This window comes from Sus scrofa, chromosome 9, assembly GCF_000003025.6.
Source record: "Sus scrofa isolate TJ Tabasco breed Duroc chromosome 9, Sscrofa11.1, whole genome shotgun sequence".
NCBI classification, from domain to species: Eukaryota; Metazoa; Chordata; class Mammalia; order Artiodactyla; family Suidae; genus Sus; species Sus scrofa.
The window spans coordinates 36,676,713-36,698,369 of NC_010451.4; the positions used below are offsets into that span (position 1 = coordinate 36,676,713).

The following is a 21,657-nucleotide window of genomic DNA, read 5'->3' on the forward strand; positions in this document are numbered from 1 at the left end:
GTACAACCGAAAAAGAAAAAAAAAAATTATTTAAGGTATTTAGATACTCTCATTGACATATATAGATTATGGTATTTCATTTGTAATTTCATTAAAGGTCTAGTTTTTCAGTAGGAAAAAAGTTTTTTAATTTGAGATTAAAATCTAAATTTTCTTTTTGAATTTTCACTGGTCTATCAAGAAAATGATTTTTTTTATTTTTGGTAATTTTATTCTGAAAATGATGACTGTATTTTTTTGTATAACTCTTAGGGATTTGGATCCTCCTCCTAATCCACCTCATTTTCCATCACATGTGATTAAAGCAACGTTTGCCTATATCAGCAATTGCCATAAAACCAAGCTTAAAAGCATTTTAGAAGTTCTTTCCAAAAGCCCTGTAAGTATACATTACCTATATAGTAACTGAGGAGAGAATTCCTTTTCAGCTAGAATATCTCTATATGTACATCAGAAAGAGATAAGAAGCAAACAAATGGAAAATTTATCTGAGTAAAGAAAAACACTCATTTACAAACACTCATTTACTCATTTATATCTTGATATTTTTACTTGTCAATATTAATTGAAATATGTCACATGTGGGGGCCAAGTTTCATGAGTTTAGTCATGTTGGTTCAGGGAATATATCTATATTTTATATATATATATGTATGTTTTTTTCTTTAAGGATATGTAATTATAATTTACTACCTGAAAACTAAATTGACAATAGTTTTTAAATTTTAAGATAGTAATTTTCTTAATTTTTGCATTTAATGTCAAACTCAAACCAAAATTCTGTAATTTAGAATTCTATATTTTGAATATAAAATGTATTTATTATGGCTGAGTATGTGTGTTAGACAGATTTTTTACTAAATGTATCTTTATTTTCTAGGATTCCTATCAGAAAATTCTTCTAGCTATATGTGAGCAAGCAGCTGAGACAAATAATGTTTATAAAAAGCACAGAATCCTTAAGATATATCACCTTTTTGTTAGTTTATTACTGAAAGATATGAAGAGTGGCTTAGGAGGAGCCTGGGCCTTTGTTCTTCGAGATGTTATTTATACTTTGATTCACTATATCAACAAAAGGTAAATAATATATTTAGACTAATATATAAGTAGTTTTTCTACCCTCTTAATTGAAAATGTACATGCTTCTAAGAAGTAGAAGCCAGAATATTGTTTTCTAAATTTTGCTTTTGTAATGTGTATTACTATATCTACCTATTATTTTTTTACAAAGTGCATTGCTACTTCCCCAATTCTAGGTATCTTAAGTACTAAAATAGGATCTTCAGTGTTTTAAAATAAATATTCTAATTTTCAAGCCCACAGGTTAAGAGCTCAGTCTTACAAGAATGCCCCCTTTAGCCCATCAGATGCCAGTTGAAAGCCCAGGTCATCACTTGGCTACAAATGGAGCTATCAATGACCTTTTCCTTGGGTTTGATTATTTTGCCATAGTGGCTCACAGAACTCAAAAAACCTGTTTACTCACTAGATTGCTGGTTTATTATAAAAAACAACAACAACAATCTGAGGATAGAAGAGATGCTTAGGGCAGATAGAAGAGATGCTTAGGGCATGGTGGTTGGGGTGGAACTTCCATGCCCTGTACTGACATTTTACTGTCCCTACATGTGCTTACCAACCCAGAAACTCCCTAAAAGGCCATCCTTCTGGGTGTTAATGAGGGCCTCATTAAATAGGCATGATTGACCATTAGCCATTGGTGATTGATTCAGTTTATGTCCCCCTGTCCTCTCACAGAAGGTCAGAATGGTGAGACCAGAAATTCCAGCCCTCTAATCACAGGATTGGTTATCCTGTCAGGCAACCTCCAACTTTAGGTGCTTTACAAAATTAACACAATAAGACTCCTTTCTTGCTCTCTTCACAAGAAATTCCAAGAGTTTTTAGGAACTGTGTGCTAGAAATGAGGATAAAGACTGAATATATATTTCTTTTTATAGATCACTGTATCACAATTACTGTAGACGTGGGGACATATTATTTTTAGCCTTTTTCTTTCCGTTGATTTTAATGATGTTTCTATTTTTTTTTAGTGGTTTATATTGCCATCAAATAAATTTAAGTCCTTCAAGGCATATAAAGATATCTATTTCCTTTTTTTTTCTCATATTTTTCTTTTTTGGCTTTAAAAAGATATCCTACAATTTTTATTTATTTTATTTTATTTATTTCATTTTAATTTCTCCACAACATGTGGAGTTCCTGGGCCAGTGGTCAGATCCCAGCCATAGTTGCAATCTAAGTCTTGCAACCTAAGCTGCAGCTGCAGCAACTCTGGATCCTTAACCCACTGTGCTGGGCCAGGGATGGAACCTTCATCCTAGCAGTTCCAAGACACCACCAATCCTGCTGCACCACAGCGGGAAATCCATAATATTTATTTTAATTTGAATCATACACATGTATAGTCATTCAGCCATTCATTCATTAATTTTTTTTTAGGTTTTATTATTGTGGTAAAAATATGTAGCATAAGGTTTGTCATTTTAACCATTTTTAAAGTATCCAATTCAGTGGGTTTGAAGATATCTTATTGTGGTTTTGATTTTACATTTCCCTGTTGATTAATGATGTTGGACATCTTTTCATGAACTTTTTGACCTTTCGTATAAGGTCATGAAGATTTACCCTTAGAGTTTATTCTAAGTTTATTCTGAGTTTATTCTAAGTGTTTTATGGTTTAGCTCTTATATTTAGGTTCTTGCTTCATTTTAATTTTTATATATGGTGTGAGTTAGGGGTTCATTTTCATTTTGCATGTAGAAAAGTAGCATTCTGGCACTGTTTGTTGAAGAGACTATTCTTTCCCCATTGAATGGACTTGTTACCCCTGCCAAAAATCAGTTAGCCATTTTTTGTATGGGTTTTTATTTTTGGATTCTCAATTCTGTCCTTATGTTGGTATCATGCTGTGTTGATTACTATAGCTCTATGGTAACTTTTGAAATCAGGAAATGTGAGTCCTCCCAATTTTGTTCTTCTTTTTCAAGATTGTTTTGGCTATTTGGGGCCCCTTGCAATTCCATGTGAATTTGATGACCAGCTTTTCCTTTTATGCAAAAAAATGCTATAAGGATTTAGACTGCATTTAGACTGAGAATGCATTGAATATGTGACTATTTAGTATTAACATTTCAACATTTTGTTTTCCAATCCATTAACATAGGATGTCTTTCCATTCAGCTGAACTTATTTAATTTCTTTCACCCATGCATTATGGTTTTCAGTATACGGGCCTTTCACATTTGAGGTTAAATTTATTCCCAGTGTATTTAATTCTTTGGGATACTATTGTAAATGGAATAACCTTTTCAAATTCCTTTTTAGATTGTCACTGCCGTTGTATAGAAACACAACTAATATTGTTCATTGATTTTGTGACTTGCAACTTTGTTAAATTTGTTTGTTACCAGTAGTAGATGTCCTGTGGATTCTTTGGGAGTTTCTATATGTATAGAATTATGTCATCTGTGAATACAGTTTTACTTCTTCCTTTCTTATTTGTATGCTCTTTCTTTCTTTCTTTTTTTTTTTTTTTGGTTTAATTGCTCTGGCTGGAAGTTCAGCACAATGTTGAAATAACAGTAGTGAAAGTGGGCATCCTTGTCTTGTTCCTGATCTTAGTAGGAAAGTTTTTGGTCTTTCAACATTACGTTGTTAGCTTTGGGTTGTCTTAGATTACCTTTATTTTGTTGAGAAATATTAGAAAACATTAGGTAATCATTAGAAAACATTAGGTAGCAGACGTAATTTAAGAAAACATTAGAAAAAAACACTTTTAATGTTTTTCTAAGTGTTTTTCTCATGAAAAGTTGTTGGATTTTGTCAAATCCCTTTCCTGTGTCTGTTGAGATGGTCTTTCATTCTATTAATGTGATTAATTACATGGATTGACTTTCTTTTTTTTTTTTTTCTTAAGGACCGTACCCATGTTATATTGAGGTTCCTAGGCTAGGGTCTAATCAGAGCTACAGCTGTCGGCCTATGACACAGCCACAGCAATGCCAGATCCAAGCTGCATCTGTGACCTGCAGCACAGCTCACGGCAACTCTAGATCCTTAACCCACTGAGCTAGCCCAGGGATCAAACCTGCAACCTCATGGTTCCTGGTCCAGGATTCGTTTCTGTTGTGCCGTGATGGGAACTCCTGGATTGACTTTCTTATATTGATCCACTCTTGCATTTTTGGGATAAATCCTACTTGCTCATGATGTATATTCTTTTAATGTACTGTTAGATTCAGTTTGCTAGTATTTTGTTGAGTTTTGTGTATATATATTCATAGGAGTGTTAATTTTCCTAATTATAATTTTTAATTTTCTTAATGTAAAAAAATTTTGATAACAGTTGATTTACAACATTCTGTCAATTTCTGCTCTATAGCAAAGTGACCCAGTTATACATATATGTACATTCCTTTTTCCACATTATCCTCCATCATGTTCCATCACAAGTGATCAAATACAGTTCCTTGGGCTACACAGCAGAATCTCATTGCTTATCCATTCCAGATGCAGTAGTTTGCCTCTACTAACCCCAAATGCTGTGATGTCATTATCTGATTTGGTATTAGAGAATTGCAGACCTCATAAAATGAGTTAGGAAGTGTTTCTTCTTGTTTTTTTGGATGAATTTCAGATATTAATTCTTAAGTGTTTGGTAGTGTTTTTCACGTCTTATCTTCTTTTTTAATGCATGTATTTACTGCTACATATTTTACTCTCCGCACTCCTGTTAGCTTTGGTATGCTGTGTCTTCATTTGTCTCTAAGCTTTTTAGCATGTCTAAGACAGTTGTTTGACAGAATTGTAGTTCCAATATCGGACCTTCCTTGGAAACTGTTTCCAGTCAATATATTTTATTTCTTTGAATGGTATATACTTTCCTGTTCTTTGAATAATGCCTTATTTTTTTTTCTTGTTGAAAGTGGACATTTTACTATTATAAGATATTATCTGTGGAAATCAGATTTTCTCCTTCCCCATGGTTTGACTTTTCTTTTTTTCTTTCTTTTTTTTTTTTTGATTGTTGAAGGCTGTAGTAGTACATTTGTTTTATGAATTTACTCACCTGTTTTTGTGGAAAGTGTATTCCTTGCCATTGTAGTCACTGTAGTTCCTTAGCTTGTGATTAGTTAGTGTTTTGACCAGGATTCCCTTGAATACCAAGGGCCAGAGAGAGAGAAAGAGAGAAAACCTTTTCTGGTCTTTGCAGAATGGCTCTGTGTTAGGATCTCTCCTTCAACACTTAAGAGGCTTGCACTGAGCCTAGGGATCAGCTCAAAGTACAAGATTACAATCTGCTCAGGTAGTTTTTGATTGAGCACCCTACCCTGATTTTCTCAATTCCCTGAAAATATGGGTGATTTTGAGTATTCTAATTTCCCAAGGAAACTCTCTGCCTAGCTTTTCATCCTAGGTGTTAGGCAGTCTGTTGTATATCTCACCAATAGTCTTTTATCCCAGGCGGCCGTGGGTGGTTGGTCAGCCTTACAGTGCTTTCCAGCAGTGCCCTCAGCTTTTCCAGCCTGGGGGAATCCAAGTTAGGGAAAACAGAACCAAGCACCTTACATTAGTCCTTCAGGTAGCTCTCCGGTTTCAAAAAGACATGCACTATCATTTGTGAATAAAGTCTGCTCTGCTCCCTCCAGAACTGACCAGCATTCCACACTAGAAATGGGGACTGAGGTTTCATGACTGCTGCCAGGCTGGGGAGGAGGTGGGGCAAGGGCAAGTAAAGTTACCACACAGCTTTCTTAGTTTTTAAGTTTCTTTTTTCTTGATTCAGCAGTTGCTTTATTGCTGTAAACCTCTTACTGTTTTACAGAGTTCTAGCAAAGTTCTGACAGCTTGCTTGTTTTTCAGTATTTCTGTCGGGGGAGTGTGAAGCAGCTGCCTACTCTGTCATTTTGCCGATGTCATTGCTCTTTTTGTCTTTTAAACTATTAAGGAATTAGATACGAAAGTAATTTTTATGTCAAGCCACATCAGAATTAGAACTGTTGAATAAAAATGACTTCTGAGTGAGTTTATATCAAAGTAGTGTCCTAGCACTTACTGTTCTTTTTCCCCTGTATTAGACCTTCTCGTTTCATGGATGTTTCCTTGCGTAGCTTCTCCCTTTGTTGTGACCTGTTGAGCCGGGTTTGCCACACAGCAGTGACTTACTCTAAGGATGCTTTAGAAAGTCATCTTCATGTTATTGTTGGTACCCTTATACCCCTTGTGGATGGTCAGATGGAGGTTCAGAAACAGGTAATTTCCAAAATCATCTTCAAAATAATATTTGAGATACATTGATAAAGCATTCTTAGAAGAGGCTGAATATTTTGTGTTTACTTGGAAAATATTCTTTGAAAATGAATATTGAAAATGATAGGAAAAACATTCCCAATGAATTAATCCTTGACGTCATGTGATTATAGAGCACCTCGTAATTTTGATCTAATCACCTGATTTTTTTTTTTTTTTTTTTTTTTTTTTTTTTTTTGGGAGGTTTCCAGGCTAGGAGTCCAATCAGAGCTACAGCTCCCGGCCTATGCCACAGCCATAGCAACATCAGTTCTGAGCTGCATCTGCAGCCTACACCACAGCTCACGGCAATGCCAGATCCTTAACCCATTGAGCAAGGCTAGCAACCTCATGGTTCCTAGTAGGATTTGTTTCCACCGTGCCACAACAGAAACTCCTCTAATGACCTTATTTCTGTCCCTTACTTAACACTGAAATGCAGAGCTAGGCAAAACCAAGGATGGAGTTCACAATGCCGTGATGGTGCATGAGATATTACTTATATAAAATGTTTCAGTAATATTGACAGTTTTATACCTCAGTGCCCATTCTGGAGTGACATCTTATGTATTTGCCGAATTATTTGAAAGCACAGAAACGGTAGTAGCTGGGTGCCTTAGAAGTGATTATAACATTTTATCTGAACTAGGTTAGTAGAGTTTTTTATCATTTATTACAGTGGGTTTGCTTGTTTATTTTAAAATATAATTAATCCATTTCTCCTCTTTTGATTTTTTCTTTTTTAAATTATGTTCAGGTATTGGACTTGCTGAAATACTTAGTGATTGATAACAAGGATAATGAAAACCTCTATGTCATGATTAAACTCTTAGATCCTTTTCCTGACAATGCTGTCTTTAAGGATTTGCGTATCACTCAGCAGGAAATCAAATACAGTAAAGGACCCTTTTCACTCTTGGAGGTAATAATTATTTCATCATTTTATTATTTTGTGTTAGGATAGTAGTACTTTTTGGAAACCTGTAATGCTCTGAAAGTAAAAACCAGTTCTTTAAAAAAATTATGATTAAAAAAACAACACAAAATCTACTCTCTTAACAAATAAAAAACTGAATCTTAATAAAAAACGTCTTACACTGCAGTAAAAGTCTAAGTATCAAAGTTTCTTGATAAAGATCTGATTTTAAATATTAAATATGATATAAAATATGCTTGATTTTCATACACATGGTTCATTGATATCTCAAAAGTACCGTTTGATCCCTGAGGAACAATTTAATGTTTGAATTAGGGATGGTATGTAACTTTTTGAAGAGTTTTTCAAGTTTTAATCTTGTTTTAGCCTTTTATAAACTTAAAAATTATATTAAAGTATATTTTTCCTTATAACTTTATGATTTTAAAGTTGTACTCTATATTTGCCTATTTATCAATGTGAAAATAGAGTTAAATGTATTAAGATATAAAACTGGAGTTGCAGTACTATATAAATAGAAGTTTAAGCTTTCCCCTCAATTAGAGGGGAAAGCTGTAACAATATAAAGCTATATTGCTGTGCTGTAACAACCTTAAACTCTCATTAGATTATCATGAGAGAGTCTGTTAGAATTTAAATGATTAAAGCATTGTAGGATTTTAAGTGAAAGAAATAATTTCTTTTATTTTTTTTGGTCTCGCCCATGGCATGTGGAAGTTCCTGAGCCAGGGACTGAACCCACACCACAGCAGTGACCTGAGCCACTGCAGTGACAGTGCTGGATCCTTAACCTGTTTCACCACAAGAGAACTTTATAAGTGATTTATTTCTGATTTATTTGGTAGTAATAATGATATAAATCAGTGTCTATAAAAGGCACTATTTTTTTTATTATTGTTTTACAGACTCAACCAATACATGTCAAAAGCATGTTACATTTTTAGCTATATTTTTTCTTTTAGGAAATTAACCATTTTCTCTCAGTAAGTGTTTATGATGCACTTCCATTGACAAGACTTGAAGGATTGAAGGATCTCCGAAGACAGCTAGCACAACATAAAGATCAGATGATGGATCTTATGAGAGCATCTCAGGGTACTAATTTTAATGACTTGGGTTATTTGCATCCTTTTCTCTTTGAGGAGTTCCCATCGTAGCTCAGCAGAAACAAATCCGACTAGGAACCATGAGGTTTCAGGTTCGATCCCTGGCCTTGGTCAGTGGGTTAAGGATCTGGCGTTGCCGTGAGCTGTGGTGTAGGTCGCAGACGTGGCTCGGATCTGGCATTGCTGTGGCTGTGGGATAGGCCGGTGGCTACAGTTCCGATTCAACCCCTAGCCTGGGAACCTCCATATGCTGTGGGTGTGGCCATAAAAGGACAAAAAGACAAAAAACAAACAAAAAAAACATTTCTCTGCAAGAATCTTTTACCTATTCTTGTTCTTGGTTTAACTGCCACAGACTTAGTTTGGACCCTCATCATTTCTCATCTAACCATGGAAGAATTCCTAAGTGATTTCCTCACCTTGAACTACTCCCATTTTTATCCATCCTTTGTGTCTCTACCAGATTAATTTCTCTAAGTCCAAATGTAATCATGTTATTCTGCTGCTTAAAAAGTTTTGCTTAAGATACAACTTCCTTCTGCATAAAAGAAAAAAAATTCATTAGAGCCAAGCATACAAAGGAATCAATCTCTGCCTACTACTCCAACTTACTTAAATGAAAGATACATGTTTTGTGTTAACCATCTTTGCCATATGTGTATTTTTTGTGTATGTCTTTGAGCGTTTTGTACACACACACATATTTGTATTTGTATATGGTTTTCCAGCTTTTTTTTTTTTTTTTACTTAAGAAAGCATCCACTTTTATATTGATTTGACTTTGGTTGTTATAGTACAGAACTTGGTGGAAACTTTTTCTACTCTTTTTTTTTTTTTTTTTTTTTTTGCTTTTTAGGGCTGCACTCGTGGCTTATGTAGGTTCCAAGGCTAGGGGCTGAATCGGAGCTACAGCCGCCAGACTACACCACAGTCACAGTAATGCAGGATCCTTAACCCACTGAGCAAGGCCAGGGATTCAACCTGCAACCTCATGGTTCCTAGTCAGATTGGTTTCCGCTGTGCCACAACGGGAACTCCTCTACTTGGGTTTTAATTTTCATCTTCTTGTGCCCATTAACTTCATGTTTCTATTGTATTATTTTTATCCTCAGTACTTTGATTTTTTTAATTTTTTTTACCGTACCCGCAGCATGTAGAAGTACACAGGCCAGGTATCAAACCTGTGCTGCAGCAGTGACAGCTTCAAATTCTTAACCTGATGAGCTACCAGGGAACTCTGCCTCAGTAATTTTTTTTCTTTGTTTTTCGCCATGCCAAAGGCATGTGGAAGTTCCCAGGACAGAGATTGAATCTGTGCCACAGCAGCGACCCAAGCTGCTGCTGTGACAATGCCAGATCCTTAACCCACTACACCAGAAGAGAACTCTTATCCTCAGTTAATTTTGTTTTGATGATTTGAACTCCAAGTTTCTAGTGCATTTGTTCTGCCATATGTACATACATACATTCATGTATAAAATGGGAACCCTTCTTTCTGTTTTTTGTTCTTATGCATTTGGATATTTTATTCAAACCAATATAGCCAATAGATGTTTATAGCTGTTTACATTAAAATGAATTAGAATTCAATACAATGTAAAGTTCAGTTTCTTTGTTGTACTGTCACATGTCAAGCTCTCAGTAGCAATGTGTGGCTCCTGGCTCTCATTGGTCAGCACAGACTATAGAACATTTTCATCATTCCAGAAAGTTATGTTGGACAGTACTGTTCTTTTCTGAGTGCTAGAGGCTAAAAACCCGTGCATGCTCCCATGGTTCCTTCTTGCTTAATGTTGAATGATTTTTGTTTCTAACTGTGATTTTGCTAAGGGATTGATTTCTCCACATAACTTGTTAAGACATTTTTCTCTCTCTGTCTGCTAAATACTGCTGTTCAGTTTTACATAATTCTGTTTCAGAAGGAAGTTCTGATACATCTGTTCACTTCATATTTTTGAAATACTCAGTAATTTAAAATCTTTTTTTAAACTTTATAAATGTTTTCTAGTCAAATAATTTAATATATGAGCATTTTATAAAGAAAAGTGATGTCTCCACTATAGTTTATACTAATTTTTTCAAAACTACTTCTTAGATAACCCTCAAGATGGCATAGTGGTGAAGCTGGTTGTCAGCTTGTTGCAGTTATCCAAGATGGCAGTAAACCACACTGGTGAAAGAGAAGTTTTAGGTAAACTATTTGGGGTTTTTTTGTTTCAGTGATCATCTATATAACATTTTAAAAATCGGTAAAAGTTTGTCATTTGGGATATTGGGGAAATCTGATCTGCTAGTTATATTTCTGTTTAGCGCAAGTCTCCCTAAGCAACCCTCTGTTCATGCTTTCCTTCCTTAGATGTTCATATCAGTAAAAAGTTAGTGATTAACACAGGTATATAACTATTAATTTGAAAATACTGTGTAAATATTTAGAAAAACCTATTTTTAGCAGTAAATTGCAAATAAATTGACTTCTGATACTCTTTATAAATATGACTGGTACTTAATATCCTTTTCATATAACAGAAGTAAGAATGAGGACTTGGAGGGCTAGATTAAACTCAGGTACTAACACCACATGCAGGTCCTTTTTTACCACCATTTGGGGAATAACCTAATGTAAGATAAATAACAAGCATCATGCTTAGTGTAGGTATTTAGATTTGGTGCTTACAGAATGGAAAAATCACAAAACTAAAGTCAGCTTGAAGTTGTCATGACAGAATTGCTTCACATAAGAAAAATGGTAAACAGGGAACTATATCCAGTCTCCTGAGTTAGACTATGGTGGAAAAGAATATAAAAAAGAATGTGTATATAAGTATAACTGAGTCACTTTGCTGTAAAGCAGAAATTGGAACAACATTGTAAATAATCAGCTATACTTTAAAAAAAAAGAAAAATGGTAGGAATAAGAGACTCTTCACAGATTCTACCTTCAACAGAACCTTCTTTAACTTCTGAGTGCAAGTCTAGTGTCTAGGACACTTCCTTTTCTTATATATTTTTTTTTTGTGTGTGTGAAATATATCTTATATATAGAAAAGTCATAAGTATGTAAATTGAAGAATTTTTACAGACAGAACATACCTCTTCATCTGGCACCCGGGCCAAGACACAGAACCTTATCAGTAACCTCAGAATTTCTTTTGACCTGGAAATTTACCCTTTGTCCATAGTAGCACTGCTTTCAGGGGACAGACCTGATTGGACACAGGATGCCTGTGTAACATAAAATTTTAGTGATTTTGGAGTTCACTTCATGGCTCAGCAGTTAAGAAAGCCAACTAGGATCCATGAGGATATGGGTTCGATCCCTGGCCTCACTCAGTGGTTTAAGGATCTGGCGTTGCCCAGAGCTGTAGGTCACAGATGAGGCTCGGATCTTGCGTTGCTGTGGCTGTGGCGTAGGCTGGTGGCTGCAGCTCTGATTTGACCCCTAGCCTGGGAACTTACATATGCCACGGGTGTAGCCGTAAAAACAAAAAAATAGCAAAAACAAACAAAAAATACAAATTAGAAAACAAGAAGTAAAAGTATCTCTTTTTGCAGATTACATGATTCTGTGTATTTAGAAAATCTACAGGAAAGTTACTATAAGAGAACTAATCAGCAAAGTGCAGGATATAAGATCAACACACAGAATTCAGTTGTGTTTCTGTACATTAGCAATGAAAAATCTTAAAAGAAAATTCCATTCCATTTATAATACCATTTATAATAGCATCTAAGAGTAATAAATACCTGGTATAATTTTGGTTAAGGAGGTGAAAGACTTGTATACATCTGTTTTTTAGAAGTAAGTTACCAGGAGTTCCCGTTGTGGCTCAGCAGTAATGAACCTGATTAGTATCCATGAGGATGTGGGTTCGATCCCTAGCCTCTCTCAGTGGGTTAAGGATCTGGTGTTGCTATAAACTGTGGTGTAGGTAACAGACGAGGCTCAGATCCCACATTGCTGTGGCTGTGGTGTAGGCCAGCAGCTGCAGCTCTGATTCAGCCCCTAACCTGGGAACTTCCATATGCTGCAAGTGCATCCCTAAAAAGCAAAAAGAAAAAAAAAAGAAAAAAAAAGCCACTAATTATAGCCCGCACTCAAGGGGAGAAGAATTAGGCTCCACCTTTTGAAAGGCGAACTATCAAATAATTTTTTAATAACATAATGAATTCCATCATGATTGGGAAGGAACATGAGGGAACCTTCTGGCATGCTGAAAACATCTGTCTTCATCTGAGTAGTGGTAATACAGGTGTAAAAAAAATGTGCTTGTGTGTGTTGTGTGTTTAAGATTTGTGGACTTTATGTTAATATGTCAAAAAAATTGATATTCACATATAGTGGCTCTCTTTCGACTTTCCTTAGCATCTGCGTTCTACTTGTTAATCTGTATCCTGTATTTGATTTATTTGATTTTTGAATTATCTGTTTATGTATAGATGGTAACTAAAGGAAATGATACTGTGTTTTGTAGCTTCTTTACTCAAAATCTTTGAGAAGACACTTAAATTTTAAAGGATGACAAGACTTTTGAAATTAGAAAATTTCTATGTATGAAATTTTTTATGTTGACCTCTTAGCTATAACTCTACTGAAAAGGAATCTCTGTATGTAGAGGCTGTCGGAAGGTGCCTGGGAGAAGTGGGTCCTATAGATTTCTCCACAATCGCTATACAACATAGTAAGGATATGCCTTATACCAAAGCTCTTGAGTTATTTGAAGATAAAGAACATCATTGGACCCTCATGATGCTGACCTACCTGAATAGTACACTGGTAGAAGATTGGTGAGTATTTAATGATACCTTATATCTGATACTTAATCTGACATTCAAGGAGATTGATACTTCATATAAATTAACATTTCCAATAATTAAAGCGTCCTTTAAGTCATCATACTCAAAAATTTAATGAAAATCATTATATTTTTATTAAAACCCTATTATGTGCTAGATACTTGATAAATATACCAACAAAGTCCATGTTAAATTTTAGGCAAACAAATGATACGAAAACTACCAGATGGTTCAACACAAAACATTAACATGGGGGAAAGTAAATGTGCGTATTTGGGGCATGTGTCAAAATCAAAGGTGCCACTCTCCTCACAGCTAGTCATTTTGATCCTTTTATTTGTTTTTTTTTTTGTTTTGTTTAGTCTTCTTTAGGGCTGTTTCCTGCGGCACATGGAGGTTCCCAGGCTAGGGGCTATAGCTGATAGCCACCAGCCTACGCCACAGCCACAGCAGTGCAGGATCCGAGCCACATCTGCGACCCACACCACAGCTCATGGCAACGCTGGATCCTTAACCCACTGAGCAAGGCCAGGGATCGAACCCGCAACCTCATGGTTCCTAGTTGGATTCATTAGCCACTGCTCCATGACGGGAACTCCTTGATCCTTTTAAAAGTAGGTCATAGAGCAGAATTTTTTTTTTAACTTCCAAGGTCTTAAGCTTTCTTTGGCCCATTAATGCTCTATGCAAAACAAAATTGCAACAGACATATAATTCTAGCTTGCTGATGATGAGATTACTTTTGCAGTAGACCCATACAGTTCAAACCCTTTTTCCAGGGTCAGCTGTATTTATTTTTGAGATATTTGAGCACCTTATCAGCACCATTTTTAGAGGCTGGGTTCAAAGGATTTTTGCCCACATTTGGGCACTTTTCTAAGATAAACAGATGTTTTGCATCTGTTTCCCTATAATATTCCCCCTTCTCATGGGGAATAAATGATTGAAAATAAAGTCTACCTGCTATGTTTTCATTTTTTATTTTAATGAAAATGTTTCTCTCTTTTGTTGCAGTAAAAAGGCTGGGTTCTTTCCCAACGTTTTATTATAATTTTCAAACATACAGCAAAGTCGAAAGAATATGTATATCTGGCATGCAGAAGTTCCCAGGTCAGGGATTGAACCCATGCCACAGCAGTGACCAGAGCCACAGTGGTGACAACATTGGGTCCTTAACCCACAGAGCCACTAGGGAACTCCTATCTGGAATAGTTTCTGAACAGATTTGCCACAGAAAATTTCCAGGCATTAAGTGTTTCATTTGTTACACAGTAATTTGTAGTTTGTTTTTCTGGAAAAATGCATAGAAATATTATTGTGACTTAAACTTTAGAACCACAGGGAATAGGTACAATTTGTTTTTCCTATTGTTTTTTTTTTTGTAAGAGGAAAAAAAATCATTACATGTTTAAGGGGCCTCAGGTATATACAAAGGGGATGTTGAGCAAGGACTTCCTCAGAGAAGCCTCCCATGATTACAGGAAGTCCTACTTTTTGCTGAGTGACCAGCTAGAAGATGATTAGTAGTAAAACAGTCCAACAGGGAATAGCTAGAATGGAAATAAGCTTCATGTGTTTGAGGATCAGAAAGAGCCTGGTGTGGAAAAAGATGGTATGAAAGTAAATTAGTAGGATAGGACTGATTCTGATTAAGAAATTTGGATGTTATTTGAAATATATAAGGAAGCCATGGGGGTTTAAGAAGAGTAGTGTCATGATGCAGCTTACATTTTTATATATGGCAAGTGGATTGTGATAGAGCAGAAATGAAAACTGGAGGCCTAATTTTGAAACTATTGGAGTCATCCAGAGAAGTGTTGATGACTTAGAGATGGGATGGAACCAGGGTTTTTGTTTTTGTTTTTGCTTTTTAAGGCTACACCTGAAGCATATGGAAGTTCCTAGGCTAGGGGTCAAATTAGAGCTGTAGCTGCCGGCCTGCACCACAGCCACAGCAATGCCAGATCCGAGCCTTGTCTGCAACCTACACCACAGCTCACAGCAACACTGGATCCTTAACCCACCGAGCGAGGCTAGGGATCAAACCTGCATTCTCATGGATACTAGTCGGATTTGTTTCTGCTAAGCCTCAAGGGGAACTCCCAGGAACCAGGGTGTTTTTAACATAGAGGCCACAGGAGCTACTGATGAATTGGATATTGAAGTGAGGGAAAGAAAGAGGAATGAAGGATAAATCCAAGTTTAGGGTTTATGCTTGTTTCTAAAATTGAAAAACGTAAAAGGAATTAAGCCTTGACTTGATAGCTCATCATTATTTATAGCATTAGCATTATCTATGACATTTTTTGTCAGCTGTCATATTTTTCACTACTCTTATATTGCAGCCTTCCTTTTCCTAATTTTTTGCAAAAGAAAAGGACTTTCAATTTTTTGTTAGAGGTTTTAGATGCCTTACCTGATGATTCTCAACCAGCTTCTCATCAGAATAAATACATATACTGTTTGTTTAAAGTTGTTCTAGATAATAATTCTATCATTTATAGGGCAATTCTATTCTGTCTTACCCCAAATTATTTGTACTTCTTAGAGAAAATGTTAATTAAAATACTTTTGTCTTGGGTAAATTAGTATTCTGTCATTCTCATGACTCATTAGTCAGTGTTATTTCCATGTATTTTTTGAGTCTTTTTAATTTATAATAGTCATAATATAAACTTTATTGTATTGAATGAAGAGAATTGCTGTTACAGTGATTAATAATTCAAGGTTACTAAAACAATATTAAAAATCCTTTGATAATTTTTACTCTGATGTTACAGAATTTTATAGATTAAAAAATTTTCTAATAAATGTAAACATTTGGTAACAAATTTAAAATTTAGATTTTTTTTCCATTGGGAGTTGCTTATTCATCAAGAATAATAGTTGATATACTTTGTGGCATTTGAATTGTATGTGTTTTTCAGTGTCAAAGTGCGATCAGCAGCTGTTACCTGTCTGAAAAGCATTTTAGCCACAAAAACTGGACATGGTTTCTGGGAGATTTTTAAGACGACGGCTGATCCCATGCTGACCTATCTTCTTCCTTTTAGAACATCAAGGAAAAAGGTCTCTCACATAAGAAGTGTTTATTGAATACCCACTGTATCTAGAACAGGTCTTTTTGCTGTGGAATATGAATATCAAATTGTTTAATTATACTAGTACTTAATATTTCTTGGAAATAATTCTGGCTGTGCTTTTTGAATCCAATGGATTTCTGTTTTTAATTATGGCAGTGTGGAGAGGCCGAGATCAGCAACCTAAAGAAAGGATAGTTGACTTGAGGAATAGGAGGAGTTCTTAATGATACACTTTTTTCCCATGAGTAGAAAACCCACACTTTGATCCCATGAAAGCAATTGATCCTGGGTGTAGTTTATAGGTACTGTGGTCAACAAGCAAGTGTTTATTTCCATAGCATGTTGAAGTATCACAACCCCCTAGTGAGATTTAAGATGACCTATAGATTTCTCCCTTTTCCATGTTTATATCATAACAGGTTTCCACTGAAAGTACTCTATAGAGGATATCTAAGACCTCTTGCTTCTCCTTTATTCTAAGTATTTTTCTTTAATGTTTTCCTTTCATAAAGCAACTGAGATATATGCTGTTGAGTTTTCACCAATTTAAATTCAGGGCTTATACCCGTCATTGAAATAGTACTTTTAATGTATCATAAATATAATTTTGGCCTTAGTGAAGTTATCAGTAATATAAACTATTAATAAAATGAAAAATATAACCTGTGAAACAGTGTAGGTTTTTTATTTTTTGGGTTTTTTTTTTTTTTTTTTTCCACACTCATGGCATATGGGTTCCCTGGCCAGGGACTGAATTCGGGCCATGACTGAGACCTACACCACAACTGCAGCAATGCTGGATCTGTGGGCAGGGTTCTAAACCAAGCCTCTGCAGTGACCTGAGCCACTGCAGTCATATTTTTAACCCACTGTGCCACAGCAGGAACTCCACATTATAGTTTTAACATTTTAAAATTTCGTATCTTCCTGAAATCAATTCTGTATGGTAGATTTGGACTGGTTTTATACTTGGGACAGATGAAGCAGAGTTTGTGATTTATGTAATATGCCACTTGTGAGCTGAGAACAGAAGTAGAACTCACGTTTCCTGCTCTTTAGATCAGTAGTTTTTTGTTTTTTGTTTTTTTTTTTTACAACTGCCTCTCATGTAAATATAAATGTATTTAATTTTAAAAGGTAACTGATACCTCTAGATTTAATTTTAACTATATTTAGTTTTATTTGGAAACATTGTTTATCCTTCAATATTTATTTTGCATAGGAAAGATAAAATGTATTCTGATTCCCTTATTTACATTTTCTGATCACTTTTTTCTAGTTTTTAGAAGTCCCCAGACTCAACAAAGAAAGCCCTTTAGAAGGCTTGGATGATATTAGCCTGTGGATTCCTCAAAGTGAAAATCATGACATTTGGATAAAGACACTGACTTGTGCTCTTTTGGATAGTGGAGGCATAAACAGTGAAGTTCTTCAGTTATTAAAGCCAATGTGTGAAGTAAGAAGATTAACTAGTCTGACTTATTCCATTTCTACCTTTGTTTTTTTTCAACTGACCTTTCCCTTAATTTTTTCTACTTGTCCCTTTCCATTTGGCTTTTGTGTACATGTTCATGGCCTTTATATCTAAAAAGAATACTCTGTACTACACATACCTTCGTGCAATATCCCTGTACTCCGCTGTTGTGAATCCATCCAACAGGGCATCTTTATTTGGCCACAACTTTATGCAATAGGTTTTAGCTGTGGGGGAGTTACTTATTAGATGGGTACTAAGTGAGAGCCTTGAGTAATTTGTTACTGTTGATTGTAAATTATTTATGTTAACCCAAGGTCTGCTCTAACTTATTTATATAAATAATGTTTACAAACCCACATCCTCATGGATACTGGTTGTGTTTGTTGCTGCTGAGCCACAACAGGAACTCCTTATCTGTCTCTTTTTAAAAAGTTTAATATAGTAGTAACAGGGGGTGAAATTTTTAAGTAAAGCAGTTTTCACTCAAAACTATTGACTGGATGTGTTTGCTTTTTCTAGGTGAAAACTGATTTTTGTCAGACTGTACTTCCATACTTGATTCATGATATTTTACTCCAAGATACCAATGAATCATGGAGAAGTCTGCTTTCAACACACATTCAGGGATTTTTCACTAACTGTTTCAGACACTCCTCACAAACAAGCCGATCCACAACCCCTGCAAATATGGATTCAGGTATTCTGTTAAATTTCTTGAATTTATACCGTTAACATCTCAGTTGTATGGAAGGACATATTGCTTGAATCCCATCAAGGCAGTTTGTAGACTTAATTCCATGAGCTCTATTTTGTCGTCTATAGAGTGGAGATGAAAGTTGTAGCCAGTTTTCAGTGAGCTAATGTATGTAAAGCATCTAGTGTAATACTTGCCGCATGCTCCCCTTCAGTACATACTGACTGTTCCATTGTTATTAATGGGACAACTAATTGAGCATTTGGTGTGTGTCAAGCACTGTGCTTGGCACTGGCAATAAAGATGTGAACTAGACATAACCCTACATTCTAGCAACGGGGACAGCGTACAAATAAAGGCAACCATATAGTATAGGTACTGTGTTGGAGATAGGACAGAATTTTATATTAAAGCTCTGACCAGCTCATTTTTTTTTAACAACTTTGTTTTTTAAATTGCAAAATCGTTATTTATTGTGGAAAATATAGAAAAATAGCATATATTTTAAAAATTAAATTTACCCATAATTCTGTGATCTAGGATAACTACAGTTAACATTTGGTATGTATATTTCAGTTTTTTTTTTTTTTTTTTTGTCTTTTGTTGTCTTTTGTTGTTGTTGTTGTTGCTATTTCTTGGGCCGCTCCCGCGGCATATGGACGTTCCCAGGCTAGGGGTCCAAACGGAGCTGTAGCCACCAGCCTACGCCAGAGCCACAGCAACACAAGATCCGAGCCGCGTCTGCAACCTACACCACAGCTCACGGCAACGCCGGATCGTTAACCCACTGAGCAAGGGCAGGGACCGAACCCACAACCTCGTGGTTCCTAGTCAGATTCGTTAACCACTGCGCCACGACGGGAACTCCCCTATTTCAGTTTTTTAAAACAAAAATTGGATTATGCTTTATTTACCTTTGTAACTTATGTACCTTTCATGCTGTGTAAGCAATATTTCTCATCCTAAGAGCTTATAGCAAGAGAGATGTCACCAGAAATTGGGCACATATAATACATATACACACAGATGAGAGACCATTGTGGGTCAGCTGTTCAAATCTAAATTTGAAAAAAGAAAAAAAGAATTAACAGTAATATTAACTTACTGCCTTTAATACTTATTTTAATGTATTTTATATACAAGCATAAAATTCACTTATTGTATTTCAAGACCAATGCAGTTATAAGAAAAGTATGGATCCTTAATCCATTGAGTGAGGCCAGGGATTGAACCTGCTTCCTCATGGATACTAGTCGGTTTGTAACCTGCTGAGCCACAGTGGGTACTCCCTATTTACAACCTTTGAAAGGTAAAATCAGTTTTATTTTATGTCCACTTAGAGTGCCAGTATTTTTAGTGCTTAAATGAAAATTTGAACTTCACGTATAAAATCTATTCTTTAAAAGGAAAATAAATATAGATCTCTGTCAAATTAAATGTTTTTTTCCCTCATGTCTATAAGTCTCACTGCCTTCACTTGAATATCCCAAGGACGTCTCAAATTCAACTGTCTGAAGGCAAAATTATCATCTTCACTTCCTTCCCCCAACCTATTTCTCTTATTAATGTGTACCTCTTCATTAAATGGCCTGCAGTTGTTGAAGCCAGAAACCTTTCACACGTGTCTCATCTTATCACCAAATCCTGCCAATTCTGTGTTATAAATAGCATCAGTCCATCTATTTCTCTCTGTCCGCAGTACCTGCTTTCCAGCTCTGTGTTTCCCAGCACAATGAAATCTTTCAGTAAATTCTCCAAGATCTTTTTTGTTTCAGACATTGTTATCACCATTGCCTGGAACACTCTCCTTTCTTCTTCTCCAGACGGCCCCTTTGCTCTTCTTTCAGATAGCATTTTTTTCTGTGAAACTCTTCTTGTTCAGAGTGGGTGCCTTTCGGTATGGTTTTCTAAGCTTTCTTCATCATAGCACCTCTTACACTGTGTTAAGAGTCTCTCAGGCTAGTCAGTGAGTTCTGTGTGCTCAGAAATTATCTAATTCTTGGCTGTATAGTGAGTGCCTGTTATGTTAAAAATCCTAGATAAATAGTAATTGAATCAATACATTAAACCTCTACAGAAATAAAATATAAATTATAATTAAATTCTTACTTTTATTAAGAAAAGTAGTTTATTTTTATGTATTTTTTAATTTTTTGGCCATGCCCATGGCATGCAGAATTTCCTGGGCCAGAGATTAAACCTGCACCACAGCAGTGACCTGAGTTACAGCAGTGGCAGTGCCAGATCCTTCACTGCGAGGCTACCATGGAACTCCACAATAGTTTCTTTTAAAAGAAAAAGAAACACCATTAAATTCCATTTAACAGTTCATATTTATTAAGAACCAGTTTTGTATAGATTTCTAAGGTATCTCTAGACTGTTCTCCATAGTGGCTATACCAGTTTACATTCCCACCAACAGTGCAGGAGGGTTCCCTTTTCTCCACAGCCCCTCCAGCACTTGTTATTTGTCGATTTATTAATGATGGCCATTCTGACTGGTGTGAAGTGATATCTCATGGTAGTTTTGATTTGCATTTCTCTTATAGTCAGCAATGTTGAGCATTTTTTCATGTGTTTGTTGGTCATCTGTATATCTTCTTTGGAGAAATGTCTATTCAGGTCTTTTGCCCATTTTTCCATTGATTGATTGTTTTTTTTGCTGTTGGGTTGTATAAGTTGTTTATATATTCTAGAGATTAAGCCCTTGTCAGTTGCATCATTTGAAACTATTTTCTCCCATTCTGTAAGTTGTCTTTTTGTTTTCTTTTTGGTTTCCTTTGCTGTGCAAAAGCTTTTCAGTTTGATGAGGTCCCATGGGTTTATTTTTGCTCTAGTTTCTATTGCTTTGGGAGACTGACCTGAGAAAATATTCATAATGTTGATGTCAGAGAGTGTTTTGCCTATGTTTTCTTCTAGGAGTTGGATGGTTTCCTGTCGTATATTTAAGTCTTTCAGCCATTTTGAGTTTATTTTTGTGCATGGTGTGAGGGTATGTTCTAGTTTCATTGCTTTGCATGTTGCTGTCCAGGTTTCCCAGCAATGCTTGCTGAATAGGCTTTCTTTTTCCCATTTTATGTTCTTGCCTCCCTTGTCAAAGATTAATTGACCATAGGTGTCAAGGTTTATTTCCGGATTCTCTATTCTGTTCCATTGGTCTGTCTGTCTGTTTTGGTACCAGTACCACACTGTTTTGATGACTCAGAAAAGAAAATCATGGACTTGGAGAAGAGACTTGTGGCTGCCTGATG

The 21,657-nt window shown here is 35.6% G+C and overlaps 1 protein-coding gene across 15 annotated transcripts in view; it reads left to right on the forward strand.

Annotated features, from left to right (window-relative positions):
- Positions 1-21,657, forward strand: part of ATM (ATM serine/threonine kinase) — a 138,900-nt gene that overhangs the window by 56,057 nt on the left and 61,186 nt on the right. For all 15 annotated transcript variants that reach the window (XM_021101936.1, XM_021101931.1, NM_001123080.1 and 12 more), the window contains 10 exon segments: positions 253-379; positions 881-1,080; positions 6,105-6,279; positions 7,073-7,237; positions 8,215-8,347; positions 10,454-10,549; positions 12,972-13,143; positions 16,080-16,221; positions 17,515-17,691; positions 18,232-18,409. In XM_021101936.1, coding sequence (XP_020957595.1) covers positions 253-379; positions 881-1,080; positions 6,105-6,279; positions 7,073-7,237; positions 8,215-8,347; positions 10,454-10,549; positions 12,972-13,143; positions 16,080-16,221; positions 17,515-17,691; positions 18,232-18,409 — 1,565 coding nt within the window.